The sequence below is a fragment of the Populus alba genome, chromosome 1 (genome assembly GCF_005239225.2).
Source record: "Populus alba chromosome 1, ASM523922v2, whole genome shotgun sequence".
Classification (NCBI taxonomy): domain Eukaryota; kingdom Viridiplantae; phylum Streptophyta; class Magnoliopsida; order Malpighiales; family Salicaceae; genus Populus; species Populus alba.
In genome coordinates, this window is record NC_133284.1 from 27,431,095 (window position 1) to 27,445,024 (window position 13,930).

The following is a 13,930-nucleotide window of genomic DNA, read 5'->3' on the forward strand; positions in this document are numbered from 1 at the left end:
AATTAATCAATGTTTTCAAAAGGTAGAAACCGTAGAACAGGGCAGGACGTAAAAAAAAGGCATTCATCAACATCTGACAGAGGACTTGCTCACGCCTCACACAGATTCTTCTTGTTGTCAGCGATGAAAAAAGCTTACGTTTTAGCCAATCAAGATGATGCAACCCCCATAAAAAAAAAAAAAAAAAAATGACACCTCATTGAGTGCAGAGGTAGGAGAGAGGTACATCTACAGTTTTATCTTTGCACAATACTTGACATGAACTAAGAAACTCATCTTCCGATACAGATTCAGTACTACAAACGACTTCAAAATGGAATCATAATTTAATTTTACAACTACAAATCTACAAACATATGACAAATTCGTGCACCCGGCAGGCAATTTTGACAGTAAACTAAATAACTTTGAATTATGAAAACACATAAGCAATTAAATCAAGAATGTACTCTATAAATATTTCAGTTTGTATACTGTAAAATGAAAATAAACTTTGATCACTATCAATTATGGTAATTACAACAAAAAGGGAAGGATTCAAATCTATAGCTTGCATCTTACAAAAAAATTGAAGAAGCTATCAACTATTAACTGAAGATTTTCCAAGAACACCTACAACTCGAAAGCTTTGCCTTCGTGAAAAAACCGACGACATCGCTGAATACATTTCTTCCTGCCAGTCCAGCCTGCAAACAAACAATAATCATTCAAGAGATTAATTATAAACTAATATCATATAGATCAAGATAAAAAAGATGCGTCAGAACAAGATCAGGATCCCTTAACAGCAGATCTATTCCAAAACCTGTTGTCCTCGAGCCCAGAAACCGTACGATGTAAAAAATGACAAGTACACGGTAAAAAGCATTACATGGGATACCTCCAATTCCACTTGTTCGTAAATTTCTTCAAGGAACAATGAAAATAAACTAGGCAAATGGAATTGGAACGAATCACACATATTGTTTTACTTATTAAAAAAAAAAACCATACGCTTTAATGAATCTATCTGTATACACAGTCTCATAAAGTTCATTCCCACAACGGCTGATGATAATCATTAGGATGATGCAATAACACTTGGACGTTGTGAGAATGAAGCATTACGAGAGCGTGCAAAAGCTTCAGCGCATCTTCTTATCTTTAGGGTTTTGCCTTGCAGTCTGTACCACATATGGGGTGTTTGCGTATATACTAGCCTGTGCCCGGCGGCTCTACGCTACCACTTTTGTTTTGGGCCGCCGACAACTAATATAAAACAGACTGGGCTGGACCTAGGTCAATAAATACATGTAAGTAGTTTTCCTTTTCTTTTTTTCAGTTTTCTAAAGGATGTTGGAGTTTCATTGTAACTCTGCATATAAATTATTGTTGATTGCTAGAATAAAATTATTTACTTGTTCTTGAATAACTTCAATTTAAGTCTTTGATCTAAAAGTATTTTGGTTTTTTTTTCAGCTAAGTCATCATTAAAAAATTATATGCGCCTTTTCACAAAAATTTAACATAGTAAAAATATTATTTTACCTTTAAAGTCAATAAAATTTAGAACCGTTAATTAAAAGCTTTCTTGGCTTTTCATGTAATAGTAAAAATACTTATTTGCCTCCATGATTAAAAAAAAAAAAACAATAATAAAAAAAAACATAGGTTGCTCCATAAGATATTTCAGGTTTTTTCAATTTTCATATATAGTAAAATAATGTTTTTAGCCTTAGAAAATACAAAAGATAAGGTTTGTATTTAGAGATGTTTTGGTATTTTTCACATGTATTTTTTGTGTAATTAAGAGGACTATGAAGTTATTTTGGTATATGTACTTTGTATTTTTTAATCAAAAAATAGTTGGCACGTGTTCCAAACAGAACAACAAGTAGGTGACGTCCATGCCATTCAAGTGGGGTGTGTGTCACCGCCAACGGTGACCAAATCTGATTATTTATCATCTTTCTAGATACGCAGTCATGCCTTCTTTCATATGGTGCAATTGCCATCAATGATCGATTTTTTTATGTTTTTTCTTTCTTTTCTCTCTCCTAATAACTAAAGTGCACAATTGTCATCTTTATTTGTTGTTTGTCAATTTCAGTCCTTATTTTTTGAATTTCTTATTTCATCCTTATTTCATTTATAAAAGTTTTTTTTTAATTTTATCCTTCAATTATAATTTCTTGTATGTTTTGTTTTTCATTTCAATCCTCATTCTTTTAATTTTTATTTTGTTTTTATTTCTTTTATAGTTTCAATCCTTCTAAATCCATTTTTGTTTTTTTGCTGATGTTTCAGAATCCATTCTCTTTGTTTTAATTTTTTATTTCGGTCTTTTTCTCTTTTGTTTGAGTTTTATTTATTTACAATTTACCTCTTCAATTCTAATTTGTGTATATTATGTTTTTCAATTTGGTCCTTCTACTTTTGATTTCTTTCTTTTCCTTGGCTCTTTTTTCAAAGTTCTTATAGTTTTAAATTTTACTATTTAAATCAAATTTATGGTTTTTTCAATATTAATAATATATTTTTTAAAATTTATTAATAATAATAATAATAATAATTTTTAATTTTACCCTTCAAATTAAATTTATGATTTTTTTTTGTATAGTAATAATATTTTTTTCAAATTTAATAATAAAAAAAATAATTGTGGTTGTAACAGTAATAAGAATGATAATGATAGTAGTACGAATAAAAATAATGATAATATTAGTTATAGTGACAGTTATAATAATTACAACAATAGTATAAACAATAATAATAATAGCAATGATAATAATAATAGTGATCATGATAATAATACTAATAACAATTATAATATTACTTATTGATAATAATAGTAATGTTGGTAGCTATAATGATAGTGACAATATTAGTAATGATAATGATAATAATAATAATAAGAATGAGAATAATAATTGTTATAATAATAATAATGATAATTCTTCATTCAATATTATATTTGTTAAAAATTTAGTTTCACTATTTTTTCATAGAAGGTATTTTTTATCTAATATCCTGAATTACTAGTTTGAAAAGTTTACATGACTTGACGTATACTTTTATTTTTTGTCTTATTTTTTTTTTATTGTTTAACATCGGTTTTTTTTTTTTAAAAAAAAAATGGTCATGGAAGTTTCCTTTAAACATGTTAAACAAATCAATATATATCGAGTTAACACTTAAAGATTTATTATCTTGCCTGAGTTTGTATCATTACAAAAAAAAATCTTTAAGCTCTTAATAACTTATTTTTATGTTTTTAAAAACATGGTTTGGCCCTCAGTGAAATGAGGGTAAATAAATTAGTATAAAAATTTAAAAAAAATATACATTCTTTGTTGAAAATGATGATTAATTCTTTCACTAAAAAAAACAAAAAATACATCTAGATTAAGCTATTTTTCATTAAAAAATCAAAACCATAATTTACAAAAGTCTTCTTAGTATTTTGTATTTATAATAACTAATTATAGAACATTAATTTTATTTTATTCAAATTAAAAATATCATGAGAAAATTATATTGTTAACTTAAAAATAATATTTATATTAGATTTGCAATAAGATTTAAATTTATGATACGTATGAAAATATATATAAAAAATAATTTTAATTTTTATATTGCTAAAAAGCTCTTATATTTAAAAACAATTTCTTGTTTATGTCTTTTAAAAAAAATGAAAAATTTGTGAATAAGAATTGTGAAAAACCTTTAAAATATATTTTTGAAACTCTGTATAAATTTGAAAAAAATTTAAAAACATATTTTTCATAGAGAAATATTGCATTTAAAGGAGAAGTTCTAGTTTTTTTTTTTTAACTCCAATTTTACCTAGTATTCTTTATTTATATACTAGGTAAAATATAAAAATTCATTTCATGATCTTATGTTTTAGAGGCTTAGTGTAACAGGTAAGATTTGACTATTTAGAGACCGTTTGTCTCTGCGTTTGCACCTGCGTTTGGTGCAAATTTGAATTTTTTTTTTTTGTTAAAATTGAGTTGAGTTTGTACTTTTTGGATTGTTTTGATGTGCTGATGTCAAAAATGATTTTTAAAAAATGAAAAAACATCATTGGCATGTATTTCGGCACGAAAAGCTATTTGAAAAGCAACCGCTACCACACTGCCAAACACGCTCTTAACCACTTATATTTGATATTGCTATACAAAATGCGATCTAATGATACTGTTATCATTAAAACAAAAACTCTTGGGTACCTCTGCATTTTTAAACTTGCTTTCTATGACGATAATCTCTCTCGGATGTCTACTTCTATAGAAGGAAAATTTGTACGTAAAATTCAGATGAAGGAAAGAGGGATACAAATCTGTGTTCTTACAATTATAAATATCTTGAAAATTACTAGAAGAGTCTTAACCAACCAAATAAACTAGTTTTATTTGAATTAAACAAAAAAATAAAAAATAGGCAATAATAGTAAATGGATATATATAAGCAATCATGATAAGCCGAGCAAAAAATCTTTTATTCATGAGTGAAAAAATTGATGTTGTTTAGTTTTTAGCAAATTTAATATAGAATGATGAAATAAAATAAAAAAATTGTTGTAAGTCAACTCAAGCTAGCAAGATAAATATGTAATTTAGACATTAACGAGTATGCTAGTATGGGTTAATCTGTCAGACCCATGTTCTAGGTCTTGAGGTTGAAATAACCCGATAGGAAAAGAAATTGAAGAAAACCACAAAGTTAATTTTTTTAAAAATAACAATGTTGGATGACGATATCAGAAAAGAAAATAAGTCAAAAAAAAAATGTTAACCCCACTAACTTTTTAAATCTATGACCCGAATCATTAAAACTGAAAGCAATATATATGGAAAAACTACAAAGTTCAATTCCAAAGAAATGAAATGTTGAAGGATAATTTTTTAAAAAACAAATACACAATGAAAGATTCAAAATAAAAAAAAAAATAGAAATTATAAGAATGAGAGTTAAAATCAAAATAAAAAATAAATTAGGGGGCAACAACAATTTTTCAATTTGAGGGTTAAATTGAGAATAATAATAACATTAACAAAAGGATAAAAAAATCAAAAGAATCATGACCAAATTGTAAAAAATAATATACCATAAATTTGGATTGAATAATGAAATTAAAGACCAATAAAACTTTTATAAAAAGATCAAGGAAAAAAATTAAAAATCAAAAGAATATAGATTAAAATGGAAAAATAATACATGATAAATTAGGATTAAAAGATGAAATTGAAAACAAATAAAACTTTTTATAAAAGACCAAGAACAAAAATTAAAAATAAAAAGAATAAGGATTGAAGTTAAAATAATTAATAAACGAGGACAAACTTGCAATTTTTAGGAGAGAAGAGAAAAAGAAGGAAAAAAGAAGGTATGCCAGCAACAAATCGCTCCACCTCTGCCAAATCACATTGCACCACCATGAAAAAGACGTAGTGACATATCCAATGATAAGAAGGGAGGGAAATTTTGGTTACCAGAAGGCGTCACACATATCATTTAAAATGCATAAGCATCTTCCATGCATTGTACACGCACCAACAACTTTTTATATTAAAAATTCAATTTAACAAACTTAAAAGATGAAAGTGCCTTCAGTGATATGGAATTCACCAAAAAAAAAAATACTATATTAAAAGATCAAAATGCCCCTTCTTGCATTACTTAAAATGTTGTTTTGCCATATTTTAAAAAAGAGAAAGACCAAAATAGTCCTCATACCTAGGTTAATTTTTTTTTTTTTTTATCTAGAGGGTAATTAGGCCATTATATTATACTAAACAAATTAAAAGATAATTATACCCCACACAAATCTTTAATGACTAATTTTCCATGTAAAAAGATTGAAATACCTTTTGAATAAAAGGCAATTTTTTTTTTTAAGAGTAAAAACATCATTTCACTTAATCACAATGTTTTTGTTTTCAACTTTGGCCTTTTTACTAAATTGATGGCATGAGCTTTGCCACGGTCTGGGTTAATCTTTTGCAGCATAAAAAAACAATATTAAAGCTTTGTCATTGTGTTTTAAAGAGCAAAAAAAATCAAGACTCAACATAATTAAAAAAAATTAAAAAAATAATGATTATCTAATCCCAAAAATCAAATTGTAAAAGAATGGAATTGAGATATGAAAATAATAAAGGATTCAAGACCAAAAAGTATAATTAAAAAAATAAGGACCAAATCTAATATAAAAACAAAGTGTTAAGGGGTGAAATTGAAAAAAAAAATTAAGTTAATAAATGATTTAAGACTAAATACATTACTATTAAAAGAATAAGGACCAAACCTAATATAAAAATAAACTATCAAGGAATGAAATTGAAAAAACAAATTAATTTAATAAATGATTTAAAATCAAATACATTGCAATAAAAAATATAAGGACCTAATTTAACTTAACAAACAAAAAGCTAGACTTTTCTTCTTATTTTTTTGCAATGGTTAACATATTTTTCTTAGAGGAGAGAGGGAAAAGAAAAGGGGAAAAACTCCTTATCAGAGCTTCTTCGTGTGTTGTTAGAGAATATGAACCTCATTACCATGACGGGGTGATAAGGTGCATCAAATGTTGTATTAGAAGACGACGTTCGGTGTTGTTTGGGTGCCACACAAGCCACCTAAGGGCACGAGTCAGTCACTTTTAAATTTTATATATATATATATATATATATATATATATATATATATCACCCTTAATCCCATAAGAGAATTACAAAAAATATACAATGACCTTGCATCCATAGTAACGACAATTTATTTTTTATTAAGTAATTGACATGAACAAAAATATAAAAAACCTGAAAAGCCCTGAACTAAAGAAAACTTTTTTTAAGGGTCATTTGGTAATTATACTATAGAAAAAAACATGAAATTACCGACTAACACCCTTCTTCAGTGTAATTACTAATAAGTCATATAAAAAAGATTTTTATACCCCTAAATCCAAGCTTGCCCACCAAGAATAAAATAGTAGATTTACAGTGGATTGCACCGTCCACCATTCACCGTAAAACACTGGTCTGTTTTAGTGTTTTTTTTTTGTAATGTAAAATATGTGTTTATATATTGCTGTCAAAAGGTTGGACCAAAGAGCTCCAAGAAGGCAAAAAGGAATTTACAAGTGAGGTGAGAACCACTGGACAGATTCACCACTAGAATTTGTTTCGGTTACTCGCAACTTCAACAAAGGAGAGCAACGAAACTAGAAACGGCTCTTTACCACGCTTCCTCTTTGGAACTCTTAAGGCTTAGCCGGCAACAAAGAATACAGATTGCACCAGGGATTGCAAGAGGCCACTTGTACTTGCACGGAAGAATGCAGCGTGCAAAGTTGCAAACCATACACCATGACATAAAGCCTCAAAGCATACTCTTGATTATTCTTTTACAGCAAAGATTTCTGATTTTGGACTTTCAAAACTTCCGTTAAACAATCAAGGGAAAGAAGGTTGATCTTTATAGTTTTGGTGTCATGTCATTGGAAAATATTTACTGCAGAAAATGTGTGGAAGTGAACATGGAGAAAGAAGCAGTCCTAGTGGAACGGGCTTGTGAATGCTACAGTAAAGGAGATCTCTGGAAATTAGTTGAAGATGATGAAGAGTCAAGAAGTGATCTTAGGAGGGTGGGAGTGGGGAGACCGCTGATGATATAGCTCTATGGTGCTTGTAAAATATCAAATTCTAAAACACCATGCAGTGCTCAGTTTACTAGTATACTACTATATCTCCAACCAGTCAAGTACATGTAGAAATCATATCCAAATAAAGATAAATTGACAAACAAAATTTACTTTTACCATGGTGTTTTGACTATCAAAACATAAAAGCTCAAAACCCGACCAAAGACGCACAATCTTAGTTTATGAATGGCGCAGCTTGTATGACTCTTTGATCAGGAAGACAGGCACTTTCAGAAGTAGGGAAAAAGAAAACAAGCATGGGATAGCCCTGTCAGTCTGATAAAATCTTATTGCTATGACTGATGACAAGATCCAACGCACCAATTAAACGGCCTCTTTATGTGTCATATGAAGAAAAGCACGTATTATCTTGTCTCTGAGTTATAGCCATAGAATCAAACAAACTGTGCCCTTTTGACAGATAAGCTGCAACCATCAAAGGTCAATGGCAGTGAAAATTAACTCCAGCTGGACGAGGAAATCCTGGCAGGTGCTCCTTTTACAGTTTGCTTGTGGAATTTTAATTTGAATCCAGAATCAATTATTCTGCAATCTCCCCCTCTTCCAATTCCTCTTCCACTGAAAAAGTCTCCATGGAACCAAAATGATCATTCCTCTCTTCTTCTTCCTTGGAAAACACACCCTCTAAATCAAGAAAGTCATCAGGATTAATTTGTGCAATGAGATCTGAGTATGCATCCATCAAACCTTGATCAAAGTCAAATTCCATATTCTCAAAAGTCCCCTCGCTCTTGGAGCTGGAATGCACACCATTAGCTGGTGCTTCTCTCACAGCCAAAGAGTCATCAAATATGTTTTCTAATGCTTTCACAGATGCGTTATGATGACAGATTTGATTTGACGGGCTCAAAATTTCATTTTTCATCAAATCATAAACTTGGGGATCGGAAGAGCAAATATTGGCTTCATCTTCTATTTGCTCTTCCCTAAAGACAATGCCTTTTGGACTTGGGCAATCATTGCTGGCAGAATTCTTAGCATCCAATCTATGATTGACAAGACGAACATCTTTGACAACATCAAAATCATACTTGTGTGATGGAAGGAAAACATGAATAACAGGGTGTTCCAGGATAACTACATTGGCTAATTGCTGCCTTAAAGAGGCCTTGGTGTTAATCTCACAGAAAGTGGACTTGGGTCCCTGAAAAAAAAAAAAAAAATCTTTAATGTAAAACATTGGGTCGACACTTGACATGGTGAAGCAAAATTTCACAGTTAAAATAAATCATCTTCCTCACGCAATTTCAATTTATTATGAAAAAAGAGGAAAGGGGGTTAAACCCATTCAAACTAATACAATATTTCATAACGGGTTGCTTAAATAATCACACCATAAAAACACCGTAGAACATGAGAAAATAAAAGAACAGATAAGTATATCAACTCTTGCATAGAAAAGCATTCACATCTACACACATAACCTGGAGCTAGTATTAATCGAGAATACCTTTGGATACTTGCGGATAAAAAACTTGAGCGAGTCCAAAGGCTGATCACAAAATTGCCTTAATGGATGGTTCCATGGTCCAGGTTTCAAATGCTTCTCAATTACAGAGAAAAGTTCGGTGTCTTCATGTACTCTGTATCAAAAATTAAATGCCTTAGTTCTTTATGGACCTTGCTCATCCTTGATATAAACAGCAGAAGACTACCAAAGAGGAGAGTTCTCATGAAAGATGGTCAGACACCTTACCCGTGGTCATGTAAAACAACATCAGTTGAGTGAAACCGCCACTCAATTGTCCAAGAGATGGATTTCTTCCTGAAACAAATGATCAGAAAGTAATAATGGTTAAGTATTAAATCCAGGTCAAAATATACAACTCTTCAAACCAGTAGCTTCAATATACAAAGGTCCTATTTGGTTGGTAGCTTCAATAGCTTCAGCTTTTCAATATTTATTTTCCTATGAAAGACAAAAATCAGATTTCAAAGTTCAAATGCAATGTTATTTCTCACTTCAGCCTGAAAATTGAGAAATAACATGAAAGAAAAAGCAACTAAAGTTGGTGAGCTTTAGCTCCAAAAGAACCTCTGGGTACTCAATAGTAAAAATGCAGCTATTTATTTGAAAAAATTACTCGGCTCGAAAATTTATATATCAAGATAACATAAAAACATGGCAACATGGAACCAAAATTTTCATACGACAGAATATCAAATCCCAGAAGATCACCAGATAAAACCATTGAAAGCCAAATTCAAACAGGCTAAGTTACGAATAAATATCAGCAAGATTCCAAAAGGATAAGCTTTCACCAAACGAACCTTGGGTCGTATTGAGTCTGGTTCTTTTCCCTCTTTGACATTCCACTAGGAAGGAAGAGGAGCTTCGTTCTCCGTCTTGCAGCAGCACGTTTAAGGTCTTGACGGTGAGGTGGAAATCTAGAATAAGGAGGATGTGGGTGCAATTTAGTTCTCGTCCTCCGAGCAGAATCAGCAACCCTCTTGATTTCCTCAAGCAAATTATAATCTATAGCAGGTAGCATCAGAATGTGTAAATTTCCATCCAAACAATTCGCCTGATCAAACAAGCTAAAAAAAGCACCAAACTTGCAAAAGGAGCTCCAAAGTAGAATAATCAAATAGAATCCACAAATCCCAATACTATAACCCAAAGTAGAAAAACACCACGAAACCATTCATCCAAAAAAACAGAGAAAAAACTCAAGAAAAGAAACCATCCCAACATGGAAAAATTACAATTCGACCACAAACAAGACTCAAAAAGCATTCTTTCATTGAACAAAAAGAAACAGGGAGAGAAAGAGAAGTACCGGACAAGAGGACATTGTCATCGAATTGAGATAGAGGGACAAAGTGGGTCTGGCTTCGTTTTCCAGAACAGGAAGCGCGTTGCTTGTGAGCTTTGACACAATCGAGGCTGCAAGAGCGTACAGAGCAACCTGGGCATTTGTATTTTGATGGTTTTTCTTTGCATTCTTCGCATAATACAGTTTCTTGTTTTTTAAGGTCTGAGTTTAATGACAATGGCTCTTCCTCTTGTTGCTGCTTCTCCATTACAAAGGGACAAAGAGGGAGAGAGAGGATTGTGGGGAGTGCTGTAGAGTTGGAGCACTAGGGTTTACGAATCAGGAGGAGGCTTTTAGGGTTTATAACTCAGAGAGAGAATTTGTTTGTGGAGACAAACAATCAAGGGTAAACTACAATTTCATCCCTATTTACGCATCAATATTCCATTTGCATCTCATAAAGGTCCTTAATGTTACCCTTCTAGTTTCTAAGAAGTTCCAATGTTACCCCTAGTAATTAAATATGCTATTTTTTGAATTTTGGGTTTGAGTGTCTTTTAGGTTTTTAAGTATTTTAATGAGATATTATAAAATATATGGTAAATTCAGAGGAAAAATAAGTAAAAACTAAGTAGAATAAAAGAGATTGCGAAACATGTTAGCTTCCTAAAAATTACAGGGGTCAAATAAGAAAATCTAAAACTACGGAGGTGGAAATGGAATATTGATGAATCCCTGTAAGAACAAGAATATAGTCTACCCAACAAAGAATTACATCCTTGTACAAATGGGCTATTTACAATTTGTGTCTGTGCCATTGCTCATCAAGCAAACAACCCCTTGTGAAATATATTTCCTCAAATTTATTTTATATTTGTCATATTTCATCAATTCATCCAAATGAATATTTTATATAATGATAAATTGAAGAATGATTCTTCATTTAAAGATAAATCAGAAGCGATTAGAAGTTTAAAAAAAAATACAAAGATGAATTGAGTTAATTGCTTCGAATTTACATCAACGTAAAATTAGATTCATTATATAATTTTTCGCATTTCTTTTTTCTCCTTTGAATGATAGACAAAAAGGTATAGTTATTGAGATATAAGGGAAAAAAAATATTAACATTTTGAAACTTGATTTGACAGGTAATATCAGATTAAAAAAAAAAATTAGAGGTAAAAAAATCCGGTATGATCTGATCGATTCAACAGGTTAACCCAGCAAAACCCAATAAAAAACTCAATTACAACACGTTGATTTATTTATTTTTACTAAAACAATATGGTTGTGATTTAAAAAAAAATATTAACCTAAAATTTAAATAACTTGGTGGTTCAGTCAAAACGCAAAATCTAGATCTTGAACCAGGCTAAATCTAAAAACTAAGCCTAAAAACTATGATTGAAGCAATGTTTTGAATTGTTTTTTTAAAGTTAAATTGAATTTTAATTGTTTTGGTTGAATCAAAATAAATTAACATTAAATTAATTTTTTAACAAAAATTGAATTAACTACATTCTAATCAACGCCATAATTTTTACCAGTTTAATAATAACATTGGAAAAAACAGAGTTAGGAAAAGATTACATCACAGATCATATTAGATGGATGGAGAATGCTTTGATTCTCCAACATCGAGTAATATATATATTTTATCAAGTATGGATTCATACTTTATTCTCAATGGTCACACTTTCCATGTCATTGTTCAACGACAACAACAATGAAGTGTTCTTGAGAATCATACGTCAAGAACAAGTGCTCTTTATTAATAAAATCATAAATAGATACTTTATTATAAAAAAATAAATACTTTTTTATCAGCAATGATAAAATAGATCCTTGTTAGGTAGTAGGAATGTGCCGACAAGTGGGTTTAGGTGTTTCCACTCCCACCCATTCCAAAAGAAACGAAGGAGTGATTTTTATCTATTTAACATGTTTAGAATAATTATAGTTATTTTTTTAAAGTGTTTTTATTTAAAAATATTTTAAAATAATATATTTTTTATTTTTAAAAAAATTATTTTTGACTTTTACACATCAAAATGATCTAAAAATACAAAAAAAATATTATTTTAAAAAAAATTAATTTTTTTAAAAAACACTTTTAAAATGTAAAAATTACTTGCCAATAATAAAAATAATAGAGATTTTGTTTATTATAATTATGAACATAAATATATGCTAAAAATTAACAAAAGAAAGGAATTTAAAACACACATTACTCGCATCACAACTATCAATAATTAGTCAATAAAAAAAATAAAAAATGTTAAATCCATGATAAGAATATTTTTATATATTAAGAAATTTCTTTTTCAATTATTTTTATGTTTGTTTTTTATATTAAATAAGTATTACTAGTTATAGCTCAAGTACGATAATTTCTTTCCTTTTACAGTTCCATAATACAGCCATCCTCGATTAATTTGCAAAATTGTAATTCTGAAAGCAAATTAATTTGCTTAATTGCAATTTCTTCCATGAACTTTAATTAATCACCAAGACCACATTGCTCCAAATTAACGTTTAAATCATTAATATCACAGTACTTAACAATCATTGATCATCGTCATACTCAATGTTAAAATTGACAATCTAACTTGCAACCCAAAAACACGAGCCATGTGTCATAAAGAAGTAAGAGCATGAAGAGTGAGTTCTAGTCCTTGAAGTTTACCAAACCTAGTTTTAGTCCCTTTATTCTTAAATTCGCTTATTATCTAGTCCCTTTGTCAATTCTATGCCTTTCCACTTTATTTCATTTTCTTTTTCATTAGAAGAAAATTGCAAGTTTGGAATAAAGATACTCATAAACACCAGTTAAATTAAGAGATGATAATAATATTTTTGAGTTTTTCAATACCAATAGATTAATTATTTGACTCCTATGTTTTTTAATTTCAAAAGAGAAAATATGGTTTTTTAAATTAGAAAAAAAAAACCATAAAAATATAGTTATAAAACCTCATCTAGATCATTATTTGATGAATAGACTAGATAGATCAACCTAAATCAATATAAAATCATGTTGTTTCAGGTTTTTTAAATAAAAAATCAAAATATTATTAAAGTTTTTTAAAAATCAATCAGAGTATTTTTTAAGTTAATTATATAATAAGTTGATCTATCAAGCTTAATCTAACCGATAAAGTTTTAACTCCCAATTTAGTTTAATATAAAATCTAGTTTGAGCAAAGTCTTGAATCAATAAATTACCTCTCAAGTTAGCTTGAACGATGCTATAATAGAAAGCTCATCATGTTCATGAGAAATGACGGGGACTAATTAGTTAATATTGATAAATTATAGTGACTAAATTATCGTTAACTCCAACATGAAAGCAAATACCACCACATTCACATTAGCGGGCAAGTCACGTTGACGCACTCCTAATTACCCGAAAGCTTCAGTCAAATTCTCCGCCCACAACCATTCACCACCACCACCACCACCA

At 29.6% G+C, this 13,930-nt stretch overlaps 1 protein-coding gene and 1 long non-coding RNA gene across 2 annotated transcripts; both read right to left on the reverse strand.

The window, feature by feature from the left end:
* Positions 1-432: 432 nt before the first annotated feature.
* On the reverse strand, positions 433-1,278 carry LOC118045653 (uncharacterized). Its single transcript, XR_004687019.2, has 2 exons — positions 881-1,278; positions 433-686 (listed from the first exon to the last, which is right to left on the reverse strand). It is a non-coding gene; the product is annotated as an uncharacterized lncRNA (long non-coding RNA).
* Positions 1,279-7,683: 6,405 nt separating this feature from the next.
* Positions 7,684-10,847, reverse strand: LOC118045696 (putative box C/D snoRNA protein SPCC613.07). Its single transcript, XM_035054392.2, has 5 exons — positions 10,489-10,847; positions 9,980-10,184; positions 9,405-9,473; positions 9,159-9,291; positions 7,684-8,852 (listed from the first exon to the last, which is right to left on the reverse strand). The coding sequence occupies exons 1-5, from the start codon at positions 10,730-10,732 to the stop codon at positions 8,229-8,231; spliced, it is 1,275 nt and encodes a 424-aa protein (XP_034910283.1). The 5' UTR covers positions 10,733-10,847; the 3' UTR covers positions 7,684-8,228.
* Positions 10,848-13,930: the final 3,083 nt, after the last annotated feature.